The 27,080-nt window shown below is 37.5% G+C and overlaps 2 protein-coding genes across 2 annotated transcripts; one reads left to right on the top strand and one right to left on the bottom strand.

The window, feature by feature from the left end:
- Positions 1–1,980: 1,980 nt before the first annotated feature.
- Positions 1,981–5,422, bottom strand: LOC136242472 (transmembrane protein 198-like). The gene is made up of 3 exons (XM_066033901.1): positions 5,070–5,422; positions 2,788–3,369; positions 1,981–2,290 (listed from the first exon to the last, which is right to left on the bottom strand). The coding sequence occupies exons 1-3, from the start codon at positions 5,350–5,352 to the stop codon at positions 2,172–2,174; spliced, it is 984 nt and encodes a 327-aa protein (XP_065889973.1). The 5' UTR covers positions 5,353–5,422; the 3' UTR covers positions 1,981–2,171.
- Positions 5,423–9,329: 3,907 nt separating this feature from the next.
- LOC136242611 (protein F37C4.5-like) lies at positions 9,330–25,447 on the top strand. The gene is made up of 10 exons (XM_066034055.1): positions 9,330–9,548; positions 13,396–13,627; positions 14,408–14,622; positions 16,237–16,366; positions 16,446–16,669; positions 17,035–17,116; positions 19,794–19,871; positions 19,939–20,100; positions 20,145–20,378; positions 25,175–25,447. Exons 1-10 carry the CDS (start codon positions 9,352–9,354, stop codon positions 25,367–25,369), a joined length of 1,749 nt encoding a protein of 582 aa, XP_065890127.1. The 5' UTR covers positions 9,330–9,351; the 3' UTR covers positions 25,370–25,447.
- Positions 25,448–27,080: the final 1,633 nt, after the last annotated feature.

Genomic DNA, 27,080 nt, shown 5'->3' with positions numbered 1-27,080 from the left:
ATGTAATATAACCGGGAAAATACTGACAGGACCCGGTAAAACAGCAGACACCCAGCTGTTGCCAAACCAATCATGGTTTTTTTCGCATACTGTATGATATAGGCTGTAACAGAGTGGGATTATAATTTCTATGGTTGGAATGGAATTGGCTTTGTTAACACATCATCATCTTGGATGCGGTTACCGTTTAACCTGCTAGTGCAGTACAGAACACTCATCATGATGCATCGCCAGCATATCAATCGTACTCCAATTTATTTTGAGCCACCACTTGAGTTTGGATCAATTTATTTATACAATACCCATACACCACCACACTTTCGCCATATTTTTCAGTGCCACAAGACTAGTTTGGCCAGCGCTTTTTCTGCAGTAAAGCAACCATGTGGTGGAACAGTTTACCATCTGTATTATTTACTCAGTCTGGTGACTTTTTACATACTCTTTATGGACATCTTCTTAGTTAATTTTTTCCCCTCTCTTCATTGTATGTGTATTAAATGTAAGTTTTGCTGTTGTGTATGTATGCATTGTATGGTGTGTGTCTCTCTGCCAAGGAGGAACGGCCATGGCCGATTGGTAGAGTTTAAATTATCATCATCAATCATCATGAATGAATGGAACATTTTTCACTAGGATTTGCAGCCCAAAAGGCAAGTTCCTGGTGGAACTCCCTTCCAAACAATCTTTTCCAAAAGTTAGCTATCTTCCTGGCTTCTGTAACAATAATTATTCATATGATCATTTTTTTTGTATGGTGTGTAATAGTATGTTTGTGTAGTTATGTAGTAGCAGCAGCTAATATTCAGTGTAGTAGCAGCTATATATTCAGTGTAGTAGCAGCTATATATTCAGTGTAGTAGCAGCTATATATTCAGTGTAGTAGCAGCTATATATTCAGTGTAGTAGCAGCTATATATTCAGTGTAGTAGCAGCTATATATTCAGTGTAGTAGCAGCTATATATTCAGTGTAGTAGCAGCTATATATTCAGTGTAGTAGCAGCTATATATTCAGTGCTTTTTGTACTTGTAGCTATGCATCGGTATACCCTGAAATGGAAAAATGGCCTTGGCCGAATTTCAGAATTTAAACAAATAAATTAAATTAAATCATTCATCCATACATGTTATTGAAAGACACGATTGAATCAAGTAGCCATCTAGTAGCCTGCGATCACAGTTACTTCTACATCATCAGTACGAGCTTTAGTTCCACAGTGCTTGCAGCATCTCAGTGCTCATGTACATGCAGTGCTGGGCTCATAGAAAGTAAAGTTATGTAGAGATTGGAAGCTAGCAACTGCAGTGGAGGTGTCACGATGATGCAACTGGTATGCAGTGCTTAAGGTGGAACTAAGGTTTTCATTATAATTATTATGTAGTTAGTGTGTCAACTTGGTGGCATACAGTTACCCTGTTACTTGGTTACCACATATATAGTTGTGCTACTCAAACTTGTACTGCTCCCACAGTGGTATAAACTTTGAAACCATCCGATTTTCAATTACCTACTTAAATCCTGACATCAACTAACCATGCAATGCAAGTATTGCATTGTCTGACTGCTGTACTAAATGGACAGCACATTGTAGCTAATAATTATGTTTAAAGTAAAATGAAATTTTGACACAGTAGCTATAAGTAGCTGAATAATCCAATGAGCATAATGTGGTGCTTTGAGTTTGATAAATATCTATTATTGGTTACTTGGTTATTTTGGTTACCTGGCAACAATAGCAGAATGTGATAATAATATATTGCACATATTATTAAACCACTACTGTATATGACTTTGAAGTGGTTTATACCTCTGAGCATGAGTTGGTAATGCAACCGGCAAGGTCAACAAATTATTATCCACACAAAAACAGCCAAGCTATGAAAAAAAATCACTAACCCAAGCAAAGAAATTGCCCACTTTAAACATAGATATTAGAATTCTTAACTTGAAATCGACTCTGAGTAACTCGGTGTGTAACTAGTATTAGATTCAATTGTATTAAAATAAAACAAAACCTTTACACAAAACACATGATCTACACACGCAAGTTCACATTAACAAAGTCACTTTGATAACAGTGTTAAGAATTTACAAATTTACATTAAAAATAGACATTCTCAAAAATACAAAAAATTACAAAAATACCAATAGACATTTGCACTATGATAGCTATTCATCACTGTCTTGACGAAGTCTCTTATACTGACCATGCTGAGGTCTCATTTCAATATTTCTGTTGCCGTCAGTAGATTCGTCCTTTTTCTTACAAAGCCCAAAGCAAAACCATCCTATTATAAATAACAGATTAACAGTAACACACTATATCACCCAGATGCTACAAAAAATATATATTATACACATAGCTAGTTATCATGAGGTATGCCATGATGGAACAGTAGAAATTTTCCACCTGAAGTACAAAGGAAAGTATGGGGCATTAACTAGTGTGTATGCTTACAATGTAGTGTTTCATCACATCATAATGAGTGCACGGGTATATTTTTAGCTGAATACAGTGAGTGAATGGCTCAAAGTGGCGAAGCAAAAGAATGGCTATAGTAGTGGGGGTTTCCTGAAGTCTCTAGGGCTTCTGCTGTACAATCAGATCATCCACACCTTCAAGAGTGTGTTTGCAATAAGACAAATTGAAATTTCATTGAACAAACACAAAACATATGTACCTATACAGTGGTCAATCCACAACCCTTAACCAAGGTATCATCAGTATGTGTACATCTTAAAACCAGCCACTAAATATATTATAGTATCACACAGAGGTGCTAACCATTGGTATCCTTCTTGTGATCATACTTGCGTGCTGTCACAAACAGTTGTATAAGGACTCCTGATACTATAACAACTCCGAACACACCAAGCATTGCCCAGCTATACCAGCAGTCCGGTTTGTCTGGAACATGTCGTAACACATTGAATGCATACTGCATCATTCTGCCCAGCTCTAGGAAATAATCAAGTGCAACTGTTACCAGTAAGCCTCCAATGACTGGGGTAGAAAATATAAGAAACCACTTGTGTATAAAAAGGGCAATGATTCCAAAGATGACGGCTACAGCAAGTAAAATCAAAATAGGAACCCAGCGATGTTCTTGTAGGTAATCCACATGGATAATTGACAACAAAAACCAGGTAGATATTCCACCAAGAGCTGCACCAGCCAGGAAGATTCCAATATAGTAGAATATTACAACAAGTACTCCACATATTATCCCAACTACAGCAGCAACACCTAGACTGATATAGAACACATGATCTTCATTGTCCAAGAAGTTGTACATCACATAGAAGGCTACCACTCCACCAAACAGAGCTCCAGTAGCAAACAATGTGTACTTGAACAGACGATAACCTAGCCACAAGATAAAATTATACATAGTGATACAAGTGACACTGTAACACACACAATAAGATTAGTCTCTGTTATGTTATAACAAGTGGTGATTGTATCACAAGCACGCACGCACACACACACAAATGTACAGTCACATACAGGATAAAATAATGCCAAACATGTCGTGACAACACTCTACAACAACCACAATAATCAACTACTCTATTACACATGCGTACAATACTAAAAGTTACTATACATCAGTACATCACCGTCTCCATGGCCTGGCGCCGCCCACCCCTTCACAAAAAGTAAGGGTATAATGAAATACAGATAATAAATCATTTCTACCGCCAGATTCAGTGGTAGCCATTAATGCATGCCAATCACACAGAAATCACCTTGGCAACACAATACTTTTGTTTGAATTGAAGGGCAATTATCTGACATAACAAGCAGTAACGTACGCTGTCTAATTGAATTCCTTTTGAAATGATTTGGTATTTATATTTCACCAGACCCTTACTTTTTGTGAAGGGGCAGGCGGTGCCAGACTAGGCCAGGTCATCAAATATGTACTACATGCCATATATCACATAATATAAACTTTCATGCTTTTTGTGAACTGGACAAACTCATGAAATTCATTTCCAATATTTGATTGTCCCTTTGGAGTGGGTGGCAAAGGAAATTTTGCAATGTGCCTGATGTACTTTAAATCATGTAGTGTGAATTGTAAGCTCACACTACAGGATTAATGATATATTCAAGTTTATAGGTACTTTCGTCCTCGTACTTGATCTCTAAAATTTAAAACAAAACTATGATGCAAACTATTCTTCTTCTTTGCCAACTAATGAGTATGTATATGTTATAATAGGAAGATCATCAACACAACAGTGTCCAATACAATGTTAACAGACGTGATTACTGTACTATCAGTACCACAGCCCAAGTATATATGTAATACTAGAAGACCATTTGATTAAGCTTTGTGTATGACTTTTACTGTGCTTGATAAAAATATGGGTACAAACATATAGCAAAATTATGGCCCATGGAAATTCTAGATTTATAAATGTTATAAACATGACATAAAATGTAGCTGCAACTTCTATATAACTAGCCCATGTTCTGTATGACTCAGATAGGCTGGTGAAATATCCCTCACATATAGCTGCATGTAGATTTAATTAGCATGCATACACAGCTTTTAGTGCAGATCACACCAACTGACAAACTCAAAGACCACATGGACATTTAAGTAACATGTTGTGAATTGCAAGTGCATTAAATAAGAATTACAATCCCGAGGGTCCACTATCAGTGAACAGCAGCATTGATACTGTGGTCAATTAAGCTGACGTACCTACATCTAAGAGCACATCAATATATTGAGATCTAGTTTCCACTCAAAATAGAAAGGTACCTCGCTTTGTTGCTTCTGATGATTTTCACATAGACTATAGACTGACCATTAAGATAACAAGTGCTAATTTATTATTGAACTGCAGTGCATGGTCAATGTTCAATAATCAGTGTAGTTTTAACACCCAATTTAAAAGTGGCACATGACCAAAAATCTCACAATAGATAGCTATATTGGATGTGCTCGTGTATGCTGTGATGTTACAAGATGTAGAAATCATTAGCTATCGAGGTAAAAAGTATTATCTTACATCACCCTAAACAGGTTATACATTTATTATATTCCTCACCTAAGTAAGTGAACACTACCCCAAGTATGAGCACAACTCCATGTAATATCAACTGAGGCACTTTATCTTCATAACAGTGTTTGTAGTGTACGGGGTTACACGAGGTGATGTTGCAGTCCCCGAAGAGTACGTTCGACACATTCTTATCCAAGTCATCTTCGTTTGGGTGTGACCCGGAAGGGAACTTCGTAGGAAAGTCACGGACACTTCGATAGGCTGGGCTCTTCGCTGATGCCAGTAGCACACAGCAGAACAAGAATATTTCTACTACAAGTTTCTTCATTGCAGAACAACTTTGTCAGCAGTTCTTTGTTCAGTTTGTTTCCTAGGTTACATCTCCTGGAAAATCCCTTGCGTACAAATCTTGCGGGTATATACGTGATCCAGTAAAGTGTCACGTGATCTAGTATGGTGCTAACGAGCTCTAAGACTCCTGTTATCAGTTTGGAAAGAGGATATGATGTTAACCAGTTAACCAGCGCAGGGGCAGATCTAGGGGGGTGGGCTTTGGGGGCTGAAGCCCCCCTGATCAATATGCTGTGAAATTTTGTCTTAGCATACGGTAATTGTATGATCACTAATAATACAAATACTCATAAACCCACCTTATAAATATCTTTCCAAGGCATTATTAGTGGATGTATGCTAGAGGTTATGCAACAAGGACCCGGATCAGCATTGGAGGTGTACAAGATCGAGATACTCTAATAGAACAGTCACCTAACTACTCTAATAGAACATTCAGTGTAAGCATAAAAGTTGGTTCTGTTATGGAATTTTTCCAAATCTGCCTACGTCTATACATACAATGAAGTGCATTGGTCTGTTTAAAAGGCTTGTTCATCTACTTGTGTAGTTATTACCGGTACCAGTATACTTAATTCAGGTACACGATTTCCATTGAAAATGCTCAGATTCAATCTCGTATCATTCAAATTTCAAAATTTTCCAGTTTCAACATTATTATTCTATCATGCATGCAATTGTGAGAGGGTGCATCATGTGCTTGGTTGTCTGAACCTACCCAAACTTTTCCATTAGCAAATGCTGCAGAGAGCCATATATACTATCTAAGGCAGGATATAAAATATCTACAGCAGAAAATTAATATGCATTTATGTGGAAATGTCTCCAAATTGTAGTATTTTAACATCTATATTTCAAAATTTTCCTGGGGGGGGGGGGGGGGGGGGGGCCATGCCCCCCTCCCCCCCCCCTAGTTCCAGCATGCTTTGCATGCTGGGAGCACACCTCCACCCAAAAGATTAGTATCTTGAGTTAGCCCCCCCCCTTTTATAAATCCTATATCCGCCCCTGTAGTGTAGGACTTGCTGTATTGTGTATGCTATGCACTAAGTTGAAACTTGGACGTGACAAAATTCCTATGCAACATTGGAAACCCAACAGTAGCTACCAACACCATTTAATTATATCTCCTATACTTTGTGGTACCAAAGTATATAAAGGGAAAGGATGTATGTAAGAAGCAATTACTCATGCCTCTCATACATGCAAAATATACCAGTAATACACAATGTCATGCTATTGTGCAGGTTGTGACAGTAATATCAACCTATCATACAGCTAGAAACAAAGCACCATGGCGCTTGCATGCTGGGCTTGTGATGTCATTTTTGCAGCTTTGCATACCTATATGCTTAAACATAAATGCAGACATTGTGTAGTGTGTAAGTGTGTAGCAAAGAAGTTCAAACAAACTCACAAAAATGTATACCTACTCTAATAGCTACAACACATGGGACGAACAGATGGATGAACACATCTACAATTTGCCTGTGCTATAGCATGTGCAGGGGCGGATGCAGGGGGGGGGGTCAAAGGGGGCTCCCCTCCAAAAATTTTCAGTACACCAAGATCGAGATACTCTAATAGAGCAGTCACTCTAATAAAGCTGTCACAGTATTAGTAGTGAGCTATTTAAGGATTTTTATGTACTTTATCAGCTATAAATGTGTGGTTGGTGAGGTGGGCAGCTATTTTCAGCTGGCTGTAACCTTTTTTTTTTTTTTTTTTTGGTCTCACCTATCAAACCAGAGACAATGTAGTGTCTCAGTTCATTTTTGACCCCCCCTTTCCATAAGTCTGGATCCGCCCCTGATGTGTGTGTGCGTGTGTGTGTGCGTGTGTGTACAGGTGGATTAAATTCAAAATTACTGCATGAACAACATTAAATATTACTCCATGTATTAATTGGTAAAGAATGGTATAACCAATCGTCTTACTGTGCTTGACTGTTTTATTAGAGTATTTTGAGTATCTTGATCCCACAAAGAGAATTTGTCAGATGAGAATCAAAAGTGCATGGGAACTTCAACCATCTTTTCTACTACTCTGTGTAAGCTATTATCCTGGCCCTATAGCTAATATTGTGGATGTGTGCATATACATGCACTCAATTCAACTTCACTGAGAAGTGTCACAATGAAAATTTTGTAGTAATCTTGCAATACCATGCATGCGATAAATATTCCCTGGCCTGATTGAGCCATGTGTAATCACCATCGTAATTAGGGCCTTATAATTATAGGAGACTCCTCTCATTTTGTCAATGATAAATTCTGTGCTAGCAAAATGTTTATAACAGATATCCAAGTTTGATAACCCTTAACTTTTTCTGCCGTGTATCTCTTTGAAACTTTACCACATGTTGTAAGCTGACCAAGTTTCAACAGTGCTAGCTACCTTGACAAGTTATGAGTTGTCAAGTCTAACCACCTTAAGACTGGCTTTGTCAGACTGGGTCACATCTCGCGGCATATAGTGAAGATTATATTAGGTGCCATAAGGTGCATGCACATTATATAGTTATGCCATTGGCATGAGCTGAGGGGCAGCCAACATCTTGGGACTCTTGTATACTGTCTGAGAAATACAATTAGAAATCCATTAAATATTTAGAAATCCCAAATCCTGAACCACATACAAAATAGGTTATTCTCGTTTCCTTCCATTCATGAGCTCAATTATGGTTGCCACTCTATGCAACAATTTAATTCGACAGTGCAAAGTACACCTGTGTCTCTTCTGAAGTTCCTCTGATTCCCTCTCAGCTACTCAAGTATTAGAAAAACTCGAAGTAAAAACATCACGATAAAAGTCTAAATTATAATTATTATATTACAGAAATATTTTGAAAACAATTAAATATTGGCACTCTCATACACCATGTTGAGTTTTTGTGTGGGTGTTGGCCACCCCATGGCATGAGCCATGTTTAAATCATGCCAGATGAAGCTGCATAATTTTGGTAGTCATAACTTTGTATGTTGTTACCTTGATGTGAAGAAGGTAGTGACACTGACCTTGGATTGGGTGGTCAACATTCCAACTAACACTACTCACCCAATCACACTCGCCTATTCTGTGGAGTATCCATCAGGACAAGTATAATGCAACCATTATTGCCGCCATACGGTGCAACTGTACGAGTACGAGCCTAAGACAACTAGACTAGTCACAGTAGCTATGCCTACAGTCATAGATATTATATACTATCTATGCTACAGTCTACACCATAGTACTACACATAGGCGGCGGAAAGGGGGGGGGCTAGGGGGCTAAAGCCCCCCCTCGGTCTGCTGAGGGGGGGCTTAGCCCCCCCTCAGAATGATATCACACCGAAATTATCTTTCTTGGAGTGGGGCTGAAAACGGTGATAAAGATCGAGATACTCTAATAGAGCAGTCACTCTAATAAAGTAGTCAGTGTGTAGCGAGCTATGAAAGGATTTTTATGTAGTTTATCAGCTAGAAATGGTAGTTGGTGAGGTGGAAAGCTCTTGTCAGTTGGTTGTGACCTTTTTTTTTTTTTTTTTTTTTTTTTTTTGGTCTCACCTTACCAAACTATAGAAATAAGTCTGGGTCAGCCCAGCCCCCCCTCATATTAACTACTTCCTCCGCCGCTGGTACTACACCATAGATAGTAGAGGGCATGTAATGCCCTCTACTATCTATGTCTACACAGATGATTATTGTGCTATACTTTTATGCTAAAACTCACTGAGTCATGTGCACAAGTGTGGTGCCGCAATGTCAAATATAAATCAGTAAAAGAGTCAATCACTTGTCTCTGCTGTTGATAATTGGTATTTATGATTTTTGCATATATGTTTGTACAGTAAAAAATTCATTTGTACCGTCAGATATACATAATCATGCACGGTCAGTAAGCGTTGTATCAAGATATCTATGGTTCCTGGCTTAGGTCAGAGTACAAAGCACGTCACGTGCTAATTAAGATTCCTGATTGGTCTCACGTGGCTATGGTGTTGGAAGAAAACAAAACGAGCTCCAAAGCTCCTGTTGGCGAGTTTAACTCCAGTGACTTAGAGGTCGGTGGTGTGGTGGTGTATCGTGACCGTGCTGAAGTGAAGCGACTGATCAGAGTGAGCGTGAAGAAAGGTGAAAATGATGTCGTAGTCAATCAGCTTCCTTCAGTCGTGGACCCTAAATCTTTAAGGTTGGTTGTTTATATTTCGTGTAGTGCAAGTCCACTGACAAGCCAGCAGGGGCAGGTAACCGGTCACAAGAGATGGAATCTCTATGAATCCTTCAAAGAACAGGGGGTGTATCCATTCACTGGACTGGACTCACATACAATTTGCTCAAACACATTTTTTGACCACAAACACCTCTTTCAACCACTAAAAGTGATTACATAGGGTAGTATACCATCTCATCTTGAATATTAATCAGAGACGCATACATACAGCCAGGTGCATTAGAAGTGTTAACAGCGCACAGTGCTTGAAACATTGCTAGCAGTAGGCGAATTATTTTCGATAACGAACTGCACTTAGGTTTTAGTGCAGTTATTATGATCAAAGTATAAGTTTTAGTACATGTTTTTATGTTGGTGAATGGTATCAAATTCTAAAACGCTTTTTGTGGTTAAGTCTGGTGATAAAAGGCAAGAAGAAAAAAACTTCAGTCCAGTGAATGAATACACCCAAAGAAGAGGCGCATTATTATGAAGAGAGGTAGGCCAGACCGCTTTTTCCCCTTGTGTGTGTGTGGGCGGAGAAAAATCCTGCCGCAGCCTGGCTACATGAGACTAAGGAGGGTACAATGTCAAGAGAGAGATGTGTGCGTACATGCGTGCGTGTGTGTGTGTGTTTAGAAAGAGGCCCAGCCAAGACATGTTAGTTTTCCTGATGTCACAGAGGTGGCATTTATTCAGTCATGGATGCTTTACATCTCACAAGTGGGTAAAAGGAAATGGGACACAAAGGAAGACAGAGGTAAGTCCATTCATTATGCATGCATTATACGTACTGTGATATGCGAAAAGGCACCTGTTGGGCTGAAGTCGAACAGTGAAAAAATCAAGCCCGTAGCCTTAGCCGTTATCAAGTTAAACTTGTTTGCAGGCAGTCAGTAGAAGAATAAATTTTTTTAAAATATCATAATCTATTGGAAGCATTTAGGATTGTACTGAAGACATTTTTGGGCTTGGTTATACCTAACCAATGCTGTCAAGGCTACACTTAATCCCTACTCCAGTCTATGCCCATGACTGAATTAGGGATTAAATATTCACTAGTACATCTACAGGTGTAGGTGGCTTCCCTTGTTTCACTACTTTTTATGTCTATGATCCCTAATTTTCTTTCTGCTTGTTTGTTTACTTTTTCTGTAACATAAGTATTCAGCGCATACTGTGCATCAAAAGAAAGAACAGTGTCATACTTAATGTTTTCGTCTGAACGCTCACCCCAGCTATCAATTACTGAAGCAGTGAAGTGGCCATTCACACAGAAGGCATAACCTGCAAACCCTGTGCAATCCCCAAACTGATTTTAAATTGCTACGTTTAACATCATGATGGTGCTAACTTTAGACTCCCCTTCTTAATGTTACACTATGAAAATAATGTATTGACAATAGAAGCACAAAACATTATCAAGGCACATGGTAGTGTGAGAAGCCAGCGTGCCACACCATGGCTATTCAAGAAAGAAGAAAATACGGGTTTTCACACATGTAGCTCTGTGATCCCTTAACCAATTGTGTTGTAGAGATGCCCGCCACCTAGGGCAGTCCACATACCAAATTTGAGGGAAAGCATTTCCAAGATATGAGTGGCCGAAGTTTCCATTTTTTCTACTTTTTGCACACTGCCATAAAGCACAAACACACACACTCCAATTTGACACACTTAAAGGGGTTAATCTGAGTACCAATTTTGGTGGAAATCTGAGTACAAGTTTTGATGGAAATCCAATCAAGATTCACGGAGTTGTGACTAAAGTAATATCAAACTTCATCACACCTACAAGGTAAGCCGCTTCAAGAAATCAGTTGAATATTGGTCTGTAGGTAGATTAACCATCGTAGGAGTGCCTTTTGGTGGTTTGAAAGAAATCAAGATTAAGACCACGAAGATACAACATAACAACCAACAGTGTGTAACAATCACACGATCGCATTTTGTTAGTATAAAACTGTTTAGTTGCCATACATACTAGGCAAACTGCTTATAGGAATGAGCTGGAAATGTGGATTAATCATTGTAGAATAACCTTTCAGTGGTTTAGAAGAATTCATAATAAAAAACATACTGTGAAAGCCAACTACAGGTGTACGTAACAAATGCTCAATTGAGATCCTCTAATAGTGCAGTCGCTCTATTAGAACATTCAGTAAGTAGAAAGTCATCCTGCAGCTACCATCAAGTCACCATGTAGAGAGTTCAGCTACAAACAAGTCACCATAGAACAATACGTGTGTACACAAAAAAATGTTTGAAAATACACACATAGTCAAATCCACATAAATTATTTTATCTTCTTCCTATAAAGAAAAAGACAAGTAAAGCTTTGGTGTATACAATTTAAAATGAGGTGATATCTAAACCAAAACAACCAAACTGTAAAGTAAGGGTGTGGCCCAAAAAAACTATGGCAAAAAAAAAGATGTGAAATCAAAAGTGGTGGCCAAGGAATAATGTTAATGCCTATGATTTTTAATGATTCTTTTGGGGGCCACACCTTTTTTTACAGCTTGGTTTAGGCTGTGCAAATTATAATTAAATAATGAGCCTTATCTGAAATTATGTCACAGGCATAAAAATGGCTGCTATAGTAGGGGGACTCTCGCGAATTTTGTATGGGTGACTATCGGACAAAGATTTTTGAACAGTCCTATCTCAGCCAAGAATGAAGATATCCAGCAGGTATGGTTATATATTAACCAAAAGAAAAGGGATCTAACATTGTTTTGATAATTAAGTGAAAACCGCTTGTTCATACTTATTGTAATGGCTTATAGCCTTACCTGGGAGTTAGAGCTTGATGTCTTCGTTCTTGGCTGAGATATGACTGTTCAAAAATCTTCGTCCAATAGTTGTCCATACAAAAGTCACGAGAGTCCCCCTACTATAGCGGCCATTTTTTGCCTGTGACGTAATTTTGGATAAAGCTCATTATTATCTGTTTCTGGTCCTACCAGTTCCCCTGGTGACCAGGCTTGTTTTTACACTACGTTTGACATAGCAGTACATGGAATTATAGGGAAGTTATGTATAAAATTAAGTGCATCTTTATAAGGAAAGAGTGTTGACAAGACATGAAAACCTTTCAACAATTATAAAATATTATAAGTTATTGTATGGTGATTGCATAATTCATTCAGCATAAAAATGAACAGGAAGGAACCAGAAACATAATTATAATTAACTTTTCGTGGCCTTACATGATAGACTACAAACAGTATTGTTGTCTTACTTACTGTTCCTAGTTGCTACGCTATAGCTGCATTAAAGAAAAATTACTAACATCATGGGCTGAACTCCTCTCCCCTCCCCCCCCCCCCCCTTAACATTGTGACGTTAACACGGTAAAATCAGTTTGGAGATGCCCCCTAATGACAACGTAACAGCAAACAAAACAGCAACATGGTGCAATGAAACAACTTCTAACAGAAGAAAAGTACAAGTAAAACTAGTTAGCTATGAAGACATATTCAACAAAAAGCAAACAGTCCTAATGATAATCCTGGTACTATAGTGACGTGGGTCCTTAAATACTTAGTAACGTCAAGTTGTTTGTAAGGGCAAACATGCCATACAACCTCTCTGTTCTCTCAAGTGGTATTTGAACTGGAATAGCTAGGCATTGTATGACCAGAAGATTTATGGCGTATGTTTGGTAGTCATTGGGTGATATTACTCCACTAATGCGTAACATCAAATACGCATGCACATAATAGGGAATGACCTTATTTGTTATACAAGATGTTATCTAGTGCAAGCACATTTGCTTTAATTGTAAATGTAGTACAGCATACTGTCTCCACTACTACTACAGGGTTGAAGGTGAGGGTGATGCAATTATTACTGATGTCATATACCAGTCCAAGACCAACTATGATGAGAAGACTAAGGGAGACAAAAAGCAGTATGACAAGTTGCAGGATGAGATCAAGGAACTTGTAGAGAAGGAGAAATTCCTCACATTCAAGTTGGAGGTCATTACTAAACAGAGGACAATACTGAATAAGTTTGCAGAGCAGATATGTCAATTTTCAGACTCCTCGAAAGTGAGTGTTCTGGTTATTACTATGTGCAGTTTCAAATAACCCTCAGACAGGTATATGTAGGCATTACTGACCAATGGATGGTTTCAATCTATATTGTGATGTTTCCATGATGTGAATGTTAAGACCATGTACTGCGTATTTAGATACATTAGCTCCAAACTTCTGTCAAAGTGGCTTGGCAGTGTAATATGAGGTCATAATGTTTTCTGCCTTCATATAGTCTGCTATTGCAAGTTCCTGCATCGATTCAAAATATCTTACCGTATTTGTCTTGAATTGCGGCCCGGGCGTTTATTTCTTTCAAGCAACTTTTTACCCTGGCTACTAAATGAGACCGGCGACTATACAAGGCCGGCGACCTGATCAGCATTCCTCATACCTTGGTGTTGTACTCTCCTGGACTTCCTTCAGCATATTTCACAGATTCAAGCTTAAAAGGAACTCTATAAAATGTACTTCACTTCATCATTTATAACACCGCCCGGAATTGTTAAAAATAATGACTGCACTAGACGATTATTTGAGACCCGGTGTTTATATTTGTTATGATGCTGTATACCCCTGGCGACTAAACGGGACCAGGCGCGTATACGAGACCAGCTGTAATTCGAGGCAATATGGTACACTATAAACAAATTTTCTGCTGACTGATTTGACAGATTGTATATGTCTTACTAATTGTACACGTTTACTTCTAGACGTACTACATATAGGAGATGCAATGTATGGATTATGTATGGACTTGGGTTGGGTCATCCTACATTTTATTTTCTTCCACAGGAGGAGAAAGCTGACATGAGTGAGATACTGAAGAGTGGAAGTGTTGACGGAGTGATGGGCTTCCTTACAGCTTACCAGGACAAGATGTCTCATCTTGATGAACAATGGAGGATGTATGATCATGAGAAGACAACCCTGACTGAACAACTTAATGTACTAAGGAAGAATGCACAAGACTTGAACCCCACTACTGTAAAAGATGCTAAGACTAACAGGTGTGTTTGAATTACACAATTACTACGTATTAGACTGTCTAGACATGTGTACTTGATTTAAAGTACAGTAGTATAATCCAATGAATTGGTATCGTGACTGTGCAAAAGATTAGTTTTGTTAACCATGAATTAAGTGCAGTAGGCTCTACTCAATATTTAATATTAATACTGATACTATATCAAAACATCTCAATTTTGCATGTGATTGGAAATATGTTTCTCGTAGGTGTTGTTATTCACTGGACTAAGTTACTGGACTGAAATATTTTTGTTTTTTACACATGTTATGGTTGGAATTATTAAGTCATGTTAGCTATAGGCAGAGCAGCTTTTGTTGATCTGAGATCGAAATCAGGCCGACTAGGAGAGTGTGAACCTCTAAAGGGGTTCAATATCCTGATTAGACATTTTTAAAACCTTTTAGTTTCATCTTTTTAAAAGCACGTAGACTGCTCTATTAGAGTAGCCAACTGTTCTATTAGAGTATATTTATCTTTTGGGAATGTTGGCCATCCTTGAACCTTCAGCCCACTACTAAGTGTTGAATACTCAACCAAATGCAAACAGTGGAATAAGCAAAAACTGTCTTCTAAAGATTTTGCTACTGCTCTCCAACACCTGTATACTCATGCTGCAAGGTGGTGATAGTAATGGTTATAATTAGCGATAGAGAGTGGCTTGTCTACAAGGCAATTCTAATAGCACATGGAAATAGTTATATTGCAGGCAGATAAAACTTGTTAGTTGTGTGACAATTTTGTAAAGTTTAATCAAGGCAGATTGTTCTAGGACAGATCTAGTGTCTCAGATTGTATGGCATCTCCAAAAGTCTTTCAAGGATACCATTGCCAAGTTGATCAAATTAATCATTACTATCACGGCCCTGCAACACTATATGTGTATTTTGTATAAGTATTAAAGAGTAGTAGTGAAATACTTAGAAGACAGTTTTTGCTTATTCCACTGCTCATGTTCTGCATTTAGTAATGCACTAAAAGTTCCCTGAATAGCACAACTCAATAAAGCCAACCATAACACGTGTAAATCCAAAAACATGTCAGTGCAGTAGTCCAGTCCAGTTAATGGTAACCCCTGTTTCTCGTTGTAGTGGTAAGATTTCTAGAACATTGAGATCCAAAGAGTACATAAAGGTCTTCACAGTAGAAATCCATGCACTTTCTGTATTTTATGACAGTAGAAAATCAGGATGTTGTCCGCGTGAGTCACAAAAGTTTGAAATTCAGAATCACCAGCTAATATTGTGAATTCTTAGCAATGCAGGCATGCATTAGAAACTGGTCACAACTTCAAATTCAAGTAGAAAGAAAACAAAAAAGTATAGTATGTCATTTAAGATACATACCAGACTATCTTTATGTCTAGTGATGTACTCGCATGGCACAGCCTTAAGAATACATTGGATGTCAATCAGTACAAATATAAAGCACGTTTATAAACTAACGACTACTATTTGTGTGTGTGTGGATGTATACCTACATGTATATATGTGAACGAATTAGGAAAGTTTTTATTAGTGTTGTTCTTCAGCACATAAAGTATGCATATTTGTACTGTATGTATGTGTTGATTAGTACACAATTGTTCAATGTTCAGGTGTGTGTGTATCAGCCTTGAGGCAGCTTCTGACACTGATGTTGTGTTAGCCTTGTCTTATGTTGTGTCCAATGCCTCCTGGACTCCACAATATGACCTGAGGGTGTTCAGTAATGACAAGACCATGAAGGTCAGTTGTGTTCAGAATATACTCTAATAGAACACACACAGTTCAATTGTACATGTGTTAACATTGTTATGTCAATTAGGTGTTGTATTATGGTCTGATAAAGCAGTCAACTGGTGAGGACTGGCTGGATGCTAAGTTGTCATTGTCCACTGCTAACCCAAGTATTGGTGGATCTGTACCTGAACTGGGTGTGCAGCTACTCAAGTTTAAACAACCAGTTGTAGTTTCAAAGTACAAATCTGCTAGTGCAAAAGCTCACTATGATTACGATCGACTGATGCCACTTTCATGTGCAGATGAGTAGTACGTTAATATTATATAATTTGATAGTAAAACTAATGGAGTGTCACACACTTATCCTATCCGTACTGTAACTTAGTAGATTTTGTGGGCTTCATTTGGAAGTATTGCCAGCCTGTTTGTACTACTGTATTTTCTTGGTTAAATGCCGCATCTTCAACAATAACCACACTTGAGTGGTGCCCTCAAAAAATAATGGCTTAAACATAGTTTGTGAGCATCGAGTACTGGGCAATTTTGAGTCACCGCTTTGATGTTTGAAATAAAGGTAATGAAGGTATTTCTAGTGTCTTTATCCATAGGGATTTTCCAATATGATGAATGCTGTACATACACATTATGTAAATGCTTGTATGTTTCTTTTGTAGTGAACCGACTATTGAAGATTGTTATTATGGTGGAATAGAAGCTTCTTACCAACCTGCCCCAATTGAGATAACCACAACACAGGTAGTTAGACTGGAGTAGTATATCATATAGTGGGTATTTTTGATGGGTTTTTATTTTCAAATATTTCAAAGAAGCTCTTCTCTTTGTACTAGTAATAGCATGGTTAGCAGTGAAATTTGGAATAAATACCGCGAGTATTGTATTGGAAATTTACCATTTCCAATACAACAAGAGTGGTATTTATCCCAAATTTTACTGCTAATCATGCTATTCCCAGTTAATACCATACTTGCTGCATATATACCCATGCTGTGCATTAGCGTTGCCATGTACGCAATTTGTCACTATGTACTAAACACGCGTCAACACTAATTGGCGCTACATTGTTAACATAAATTCTAGCCAATGAAATTGCAATTACAACTTTTTCACTGCTACCAGTGAAGTACGGGATAAATTTCACTGCTACTATTGAGACTTTTGTATGGGCAGTGAAACAGGTATGGTATTAAAATATAAATTCCATGATGTGTTGTTCTTCAAAAATAGATTCCCACAAATAAAAGTATTAAACTAGCCTTCACGTGTCAAACATTTAGATGTGGATGCATAATTGCTTGTGTTTTAGAATGGTTAAACAACATGATTACTGTGTCAATAGCCAGTAAATAGCTGATCCAGAACTGCTATTGTTGGGAATTGATGCCGTCTGCTGCAATTCTAGCATAGACATGATTGAGCCGGTAGCTAAATAGAATTTGCTCCACCCAAGACTCCCCCTGTCTTCTCTATAGTGCACAGGGATGGAGATTACTCAGCAGCATAATTTGTGATATGAATTTCTGTTTATTTGAACACACTTTAAAGTATACATTTTTTGAATTTGAAATTCAGATTGTGTTTCTTCTGTAAATATTTTTGCTTTCAAAATAACCCACTATACAGTATGTGTTATGCACAAGTATAGGAATTTTAAATGTCATTGTGATTTATTAAATCTATACATAGTCTCATGTGCTATATAGTCTGGAGCATGAGACTACTTTTCACACAAGACCACTACAAAATTCCTGCAGAAGGATGGTGAAACAAAAGTTCTGTAAAAGGCCTCACTTTTTAGGTGCAATCATGTTCATTTTTCAGATGAACGCATCATCTTTCCGTAAATGTCCTAGTAATTAGCAACTAAAGCCCTCTGTGTCCCTATTTTGACATATATAGTCTTACCTGTAGCTAGAACATTGCTAGTAATTCCTGAGTGTCAGAAAGGCCTCCTTAGGGGCGTGCATTACAACTGTCCAAAAGAAATCAACAGTGGTGGCCAAGAAATGGCTGCAGTGATGTTAATGCTAATAAAGTAAGTCATGGCTATATATTATTAACATCATTGCAGCCATTTCTTGGCCACCACCATTGATTTCACAACTCGGGATTTTGAAGGTTGCACCCTTTTTCACAGCTTGGTTGTTTTTCATTATTTTACACTCCATATGGCCCCAAAGCCAGCTATAAGCTGGCTTTGTAGTTTGTTTGTTTTTACTCACATTTCTTCTTAATTACAGACACAAAGATGATTATTGAAGACAAAAGTTATAATTATATCATGTTTTATTAGACATTTTGATAATATTGGTGTAATGCTCTAATAGAGTGCACGTATTTTTTTGAGGACTTCTAATGGAAGACGCAAAGATGTTCTAGAATTTCCATTGATAGATCTACGAAATTATAAACTTATCCTTTTACTATTAGTAGATTTAATTTATAAAGTAGAAATTAAGTGGGGTGAATAACTACGGTAGTGATAGCTCAGTGGTTAAGGATTTGGGTGTTCAGTATGGAGATGCCTGGGAAGGGTTTTTTCAATATTTTTCATGCACTTTTTTACCCTGCAGTGATTGTTCTATTAGAGTACCTTGACCGAGTAATTACAGTTGTTTGGTTTTGCTTTGTAACTCTGTAGCTGTTATTCCTTGGTTTTTCAAACCATCAAAGGCACTGCTACAATAGCTAGCTATATCCTATGTACATACTAAGTTTTAAGTTATTTCCATAAGTAGTTTAGCCAAAAGTTCAACGTAAATATATGTTCGTAGTACCATGGATTAATTGCAAATGTGGAAAGTGAATTCACTTTTATACACTCTTTATCTGCACCAAAGTTCAAGATAATCTAATTACACATTGCATTTTATAACAATATTTGCAAAGTATGCGAAAAGAATAATCTAGGACCTCGTAGACCCCTTAAGAAGAAGAAAATGATGAAGAAAAATTGAAACTTTGGCCACCCATATCTCAGGAGTGAATGTAATCAATTTGCTGTATAACCTACACTACCTGGCAGACAGCTATAATGCAAAAGTGGTGGTATGCTTGGAGAAGGCACTGTGAAGCTATGCAGGTGTGAAAATTGTGCTTTCTTTCTTCCTGTCAATATACCCATGGTGTGACATGCCGACTTTCTTGGCTGCATGACACACTACCATGTGTCTTGATCATCAGTAGCTATGAGCCTGTAAACCAATACTGTGTATAATGTGTGAAGTTTGATTGGCATTCTTGTTGTATGCACCCAAATAAAATCCCACAAATGTTGTTATTTCAATGTTCTGTGAACAAGTAATAATGATCAATTTTGCCGAATTAATATCCACCATTATTGTTTGTTAAGTTGTACTCCCTGCCAATTAAACTATGTATACAGAATTCCCTTGTGTTATTTGATGGTTATTAGGTGGAGACTAACTGGACTAGTGTAGCTTTCAACATTCCAAGAATGGCCACTATTCCTTCTGATAACACTGAACACAAAGTAATCATTACTAGTGAATTTGTGTCCAGTTTGTAGTATAATACTTAACTGGTTACTTGTTTAACAGGTCACCGTTGCCTTAATTGATCTGAAGCCAGAATTTGAGTATGCCATTATACCTCGAATGTCTTCACACACCTACTTACAAGCTGTTGTCAAGAACACTTCATCTTATGCTCTGTTGTCTGGACCTGCCAATGTGTTCCTTGACAACAACTTTGTTGCTAAGGTATACAAATTTACAGTCGCTTTTAAATAACTTGTTTGTAACAGTCATCATTGAAAGATGTGTCACCATCTGAAGAGTTCCATTGTTCACTGGGAGTAGACCCCTCCATTAGACTGACCACTATACCTGTGAAGGTGTTACGTGGACAGAGTGGACTAATCTCCAAGAGTGTCACTGTTGGCTACAGACACATGTTTGAGGTGAAGAACACTAAACAGGAACAGGTCAAGGTCACCCTCTCAGAACAACTACCTCTTAGTACTGATGAGAGGATTAAGGTGAGTGTTCTGTTAGAGTGATCAACATAAGAGTCATCGGATAATTGTAGGCAAAAAATACTGTTTGGAAATTTTCTTACCATATTTTGCATTCTTGGTTTAATATCATTGAATGCCAGAATAATTCCACTATCTATAAAATATATGTGCTACAAAGATTGTTTGTTTTGAAGATTGTTAGCTAACTCTTTAAAGATTGTTAGCTATCCATAGGAGTTCACATTTACACTGCAACATTTGGCTGTTACGTGTTAGCTATTATCATACAATATAGCAGTAGGCATTCCTGTATCTGCTCATAAAAAAATACTGAACATCGTGAAGATTTTGTGCATGTTTTATGTCATTTTGTAATCTTTGTAATATTTATTAGGCCGCTACAGTAGTTGGTAATTTTCTGTTTTTCATCAGTGCGGGCAGGTGGGTCATTACCATTATCCATTATCACTAGTACTCGCCACAGTATAGCTATTTTCATACGTCCAGGGCCTGATAACTTTCTGCATAACAGGAAATTTGCTAACTTAGCTAACTCAACATGGCTACTATCCTCTTTAGATGTAACTACATATAGTCGTCCTTCATCACTGATCAGTTCCATTCGAGGATCAACTTCTTATTTGTAAACTTCATTGCACCAATCTTTCACATTCCCCTATATGGCTACAGTTTGCAAGGTAGCTACTGTATGAGTGTAGTAGTCTTGATAACTGAACTGCTCATCATCAATATTTGGTTAATCAGGTGAAATAACAGTTAAATCAATAATGGAGAAATACATGCGACAGTAAAAATACTAATAAAAAACAGAAAATTATTAAATAGTGGCGCCTTAAGGCTTTTCAGCACAAGTGCTGAAGGTCTGTAGGACACCTGGTCCTACAGCCGGGTTAAAGATGTTTATATAAAGTATGTTTGAAAAGGTGCAATCCATAGCTGGACCTGGGCAGCCTTAAACCTGCAGCCATCCGATTTATATATGAATACTTTGAAACTTTAAAAAACATACTGTTGGACTAAAGGTATTCACTAATGCTTTGAGTTGTTACACTTTACTTGGGTTAGTGATTTTTGGCTATACAACAATTTTCTGATGGTTGTGTTACCAACTCAAAAGTATAAACCACTACAAAGTTCACATAACAATGACCAGAGTTGGTGGTAACAAGCAATAATTATAATCAAGAGTTCACAATACTAGTAACTCTTACTACTATACGTATATTATCAAACGGTACAGTAGTACCATTTAAGTAGGGATTGCGGTGAAAATTTCGTGTGCCACCCACATTCCGCCTTTTAAAATCATGCTAGGGACATTTTACGTCACAAAAATCACCTTTACGGAATAGTACTAGTCCATATAATGCATAAAACAACATTTAAATACAACAAAACACTTACAGGTGGCTGGATATAAAATTTTTTAAAATGCCAAAACTTGAATTTTAGTCTCACTGCCTCACTGAACACAGTTGCAAGGCTAGAGGTCAAATGAAGCAGCGCACGGCCACCATTTTACGCCACAATATCAAACTCACCAGTGGGATGTGCCTTTTGGGGTTCCGATGAGTGTAGGCCCTCTGTGCCTTGTCTTTTCTTTCATCTTCAATCAAGCTGCTTGTCCTCTTCATCCAACGAAACCATATCAAGGTGTTAATTTTTCGTATCAACACTTTCTTTCAGCAACATAATATAGACGCCACAGAATAGAGCTGGATTTCAGAAGCGCTTTAGTCCAGGCGCTACTATAAGAGATATAATAGCTAGATATCTGCAGTTCACGATTGGGATCCTGTTTGCGATAGGTTCGTGACCATGCCCATCAATTAAAGATCTAGGTGGACTAACAGCAATAGAGTATGGAGACCATACGTACCTCTTAACAATCTAGCTGTTTACTTAACAGTAAACAAGATGACCTCACCCCTTATTGGTCTAGCTAAGCTGCACATCTCTTGCTGACTCGAGATATACAACAGTCACAAGGTACACTGTAGCTAGCTGTAGAGCTAAACAAACTAAAAAATTGTTAATTTAAAAATGAAGTAGGGATCTATGCAACACAAAGTAGTGAAACAAGAGATGAATGATGGTATTACAGTGGGAAAGTCCCTACTTTGGCACATCTATAACAATTATTTTGCTCAATGCCAAAGTAGGGACTTTCCCACTGAGCTATGCTGTAATACCATCAATTCATCTCTTGTTTCACTACTTTTTGTTGCATAGATCTCTACTTCATTTTTAAATTAACAATTTTTTAAAATACTAGTGAACTCTTGTTATAGTGCATTACATGGTAAAGAGTAATATATAATGGATATTACACCCGGAAATTGTAGCACACTACTTTATTTTTGTAAGCATTGTATCCAACATGTGACTGGTTGCATTTCAGATCCAGACAGCATTGTAGACAGTGCTGCAGGCATGAACCAATAGCAAGAATTCATATTATTATAGGGGGGAGAGTATCCTGCTTCAGTATAGCCTGTACAAACAGGAATCATGAAATTATGATGCAATAGCATGAAGAATTTCAATAAAACACTGGTTTCTCTAGGATATGACTTTAACACTTTGAGTGTTGATGATACCTCCAATGGTTTGCTTATTGAAGCCACCCTACAACAATCTTTGTATAGGCTGAGCAAAAGCCTAACCAACTAACAGTATTGTATCATAATTTCAGAATTGGCGTTTGTACAGGCTATACTGAAGTGGGATACTCTCCCCCCTATAATATTATGAACCCCCCCCCCTCCATAATCAGGGGCGTAGCCAGCCAATATTTGATGGTTGGGCATAACATCAACGTAACTACACACACAAAAGAAGAAACATGCTCACTTTCATGTGAGACATCATTAAAGAAAAATATGAAAAGTGTATGCACACAAGGCCTACAGCTACCTATGCTATAGTGTAAACAAATGCTGCTTGATTATGATTATGATTACTGAAAACACAGTCACAAACTGATATGTTCAGGTAGGAAAACATTACAAATCACATAGATAAGAGTCAGTTCTAAAAATACTTGTAGAGATTGGGATTCAATAGTGTCAGTGGGTAAATTGTTCCAGTCGCAGATAGATTTGGGGTAATAGCTGAATTTATAATGATCTGTTCTAGCAAATGGAATCTCTAAATGGAAGGGGTGCTTGCATGTATGCAAACATTTACTAGCTATATACTAATTCTATTAAACTTGTAGGGCAGGCATCCACCGACGATCGTCATAGCCGAGCATCACGTGACATCAATCTGCTGAACCTACAAGAACCAACAATGTAAACAGTTCATCACATATTTGCTACAATCAACTGGCAGTGACCAACCACCACAGCGATGTGTAATGCTTTTTCAAGTAAACACCACATGGCCCCAAATGAAGGCCGGGGGTGCTAATTTATGAACTATAATGAGTCTTATCACAAATAGTCAAATATCAGCATGTCAAGAAAGCTTTGTCCCAGACTTATAGCAGCCATTGTACATTTTGCATGAATCTGGTGTATACCACAACTCGCTTAATCAGTACAAATTGTGCACATGACACTTTATATAATGACTTGACCTTTTCTCAATTTCCAGCTCCATTTGATTATGTCGGTTATCTAGAAAAGTACATTTTCCCGTTTTCTTTCATCTGCAGTAAGTTAGGCTATACGGTACTTTCCTTATCAAAAATACACTTGACAAGTCCACTGAAACGAAATCTTTTGCTACCAGCACCATCCACACTGAATCCTACTGACGATTATCACTCACTGTGACTTAGAAATACAACACCACGACTATAATAGTGTACTCCATTTTAAATTTCGAATTTAAACCGCCCAAGGAGCGTGGCACGTACATCTACATGAAGTGTAATGATAGAGACTTCCCAAGGGATTTTCCGCGTAATGGATCACGTGATATCTCAATCCCTTCTTCGAAGTCACGGTTCAACAAATGAGGTACACATGTACGCTTTACAGTATTAAAGTAGGGTTGTTTTGTGTGCTGCTGTGAATCCTCGCGTGAATCTTAAGGTACTTGTGATGGTTGGGCAAGAAACTGTGATGGTTGGGCAAATGCCCGCTCATGCCCACCCTCGGCTATGTCCCTGCCTTATGAACTCTTGCCGATAGTGATAGTGTATGGGGAGTGTTGTTGAAGCCAAAATACAGTACCACAGAAAAATATGAATTGCACCAGACAAATGCACATCCGCTCATATCACTTCTAGTTGTAGGCTAAGAGCGTATATTAGAAAGTTGGACTCATAGCTTGGACATAGTTGAAACCAACATTTCAAATTTTGATACCCTTTTCATTTTATTGTCACATACAAGAAGCCATACAAGATCAAAGGCATTGAACAAGGGAAAAGCATATGCATATATAATCAACGTATAGCACAACATTAACTTTAAAATGTATGGGGAGCCCAGAGGAAAATGTGCTGAATTAGATACGTAGCTCATATGACTCACAGTACAGCTTTCTAGTCTAAATCTATAACTAGTTGCTAACTTTAAACATTACTTAATGGCTACGTTCAGCTGTTATTAGTACAAAAAAAATCATTAATCAGGTATGCAAATTGTCCATGCTAATGGGAATGAGGAACTAAACTAATGACAAGGGGATCATCACCTGAAGTACAAATTTAATCTCTACTTTAGCCAAGAAATTAAGATTTGCACTTCACATGATGACCCCCCTAAGCACATCTGTACTAGTAAAATTCCTACTTTATTACAGTCATAATTTCTGTAGTATTACATCTTGTTGTCATTTAGGTACATCTTAGTGATCCAGATGTGAGGAAGGTGAATACTCCAGTTAACTTACCATTTGGAACAGTGACACTGAACTCCAGTAACAACTTGGACTGGGTGGTCAACATTCCAACTAACACTACTCAACCAATCACACTCACCTATTCTGTGGAGTATCCACCGGGACATGTAGTACAAGGACTACCCAAGAACTAATTGTTTTGTAAATTCAGAGATTCAGGACTGATATTATGTCAGTACATTTTGCTCCAACACAATTGCATGTATTGCTAATTTTTTTTTATTGCAAGTAGGGATGGGCAGTATCGATACTTATTGATTATAACATACACACTGTAATGTTGATTTTACATCCTAGGCAAACCAGCTGTGCTGTCTGCCTAGTAATTAATAATAAAGAATAAAGAAAGAATAATAACAATACGATACTGCCCATCCCCAGACTACTCTTTTCTCTTGGGTGGAGGACCTTTTTCTCTGCTCCCACACAATAGAAAAAAACACTTGGCACAAACTAGCTACCAATACGATACAATACAGTTCAAGTGAGTATCAATACCTGATACTGGTAGATCACATGATCATTAAGTAAGGAAATGTTTACATCATAATTAGTAAAAATGCTTTTTTGATCAAAGCACTGTTCATATAGCTAGCTACAAGATGTGTTGTTCAATGAGATCCTATGCACTTCAGATTTTACTTGATTTTCGCTTTTCAAGAAAATATTGCATCATAGATTTATATAGAGGGGCACGTATCAATCAAAAATCCCACCCACCTATCAGAGTTGGGGGTAACTAGTTACTTGTTTTGTAACTAGGAGTAATTGTCTGAAAAGTAACTAAGTTACAATAACAATAGTTACATTGTAACTATAACTAAACATGCTTTAAAAGCAAGAGCACTTCAATTTTTGTGCCATATATACTACAGCCACATTAAGCTGTGTACTGTTCTCTATGATTCAGCTTGAGTAACAGATGTAGCAATAATTATAACTGACCTGAAATAGCCACAGAATTGTTATTTTAATTGTACATATGTAGTGCATCCCTTAATGATGTATACCTGAGCAAAATTCATGTTACAAAAGCTAAAAACAAGTCATAATTTATACTACGAAAGTAACTAGTAACTAGAGTACTTAGTTACCTTTTGAAAAGTAACTGTAACAGATGCTGACTGAACGACGAAAACTTACAATATTTGTGAAACATTACTGATTAGCTCACCAATTAGCTAACTATGGAAACTGTCACAGATGGTTCAGCCAGACCATTTATGTAAGACATATTTGGTCTGGCTGAGCCAAATATTTTGTTACACCCCTATGATTAGGCTGAAGTAATGTACCATAACAATAGGTGAGGTAATTGTAACATGGAGAGGGGGATTGGCACAAAAGTCTCCCACAAGTCCCCAGATGTATATTTGCACACTGATAATCCACTTACTTGTATTTAATTGCTTTTTTCACATTGGATAACGAGGTGGCAAACATTGCATTGATAGGTCATCTCCAGGCTTGAAATTTCACTCGTGTGCCAGTATAAACAAGTCCAAGAACTAGTTTACTAGTAACTTATGCAAAGTTAATTGTATGTTACCAATTCCCCAGGTGACCGGGCTTGTTTTTTATATTTTTGATGTGGTACACTGCATTTGACATAGCACTACATGGATAGGGAAAAACAAAGTTAATGTGTGTAAAGTTAGTGCATTTCTATAAGGAAAGAGTGTTAACAAGACATGAAAACTTATCAACAGATATAAAATATTGTATAGGGTGATTGTGCAATTCATTCGTTCAACAACAAAAATTACCAGGAACTGAGGGAACCAGAAACATATAATTAACTTTTTGTGGCCTTTATAGCTTACAAGATGAAATTACAAAGTTTAG

Source organism: Dysidea avara, chromosome 13 (genome assembly GCF_963678975.1).
Source record: "Dysidea avara chromosome 13, odDysAvar1.4, whole genome shotgun sequence".
NCBI classification, from domain to species: Eukaryota; Metazoa; Porifera; class Demospongiae; order Dictyoceratida; family Dysideidae; genus Dysidea; species Dysidea avara.
The sequence above is the reverse complement of the archived record's forward strand: the minus strand, read 5'-3'. Positions and strand labels throughout refer to the sequence as shown.

What these genes read in the sequence shown, in the direction of transcription:
- LOC136242472 (XM_066033901.1), bottom strand. Translation starts at nt 5,352, where the DNA reads ATGAAGAAACTTGTAGTAGAAATATTCTTGTTCTGCTGTGTGCTACTG. An exon ending in GGTAGTGTTCACTTACTTAG is followed by an intron (nt 3,370 to 5,069) that starts GTGAGGAATATA and finishes TCTTGTGGCTAG; the next exon opens with GTTATCGTCTGTTCAAGTAC. An exon ending in TCACAAGAAGGATACCAATG is followed by an intron (nt 2,291 to 2,787) that starts GTTAGCACCTCT and finishes TATTTATAATAG; the next exon opens with GATGGTTTTGCTTTGGGCTT.
- LOC136242611 (XM_066034055.1), top strand. Translation starts at nt 9,352, where the DNA reads ATGGTGTTGGAAGAAAACAAAACGAGCTCCAAAGCTCCTGTTGGCGAG. An exon ending in TTGAGATAACCACAACACAG is followed by an intron (nt 17,117 to 19,793) that starts GTAGTTAGACTG and finishes GATGGTTATTAG; the next exon opens with GTGGAGACTAACTGGACTAG. An exon ending in CTGATAACACTGAACACAAA is followed by an intron (nt 19,872 to 19,938) that starts GTAATCATTACT and finishes CTTGTTTAACAG; the next exon opens with GTCACCGTTGCCTTAATTGA.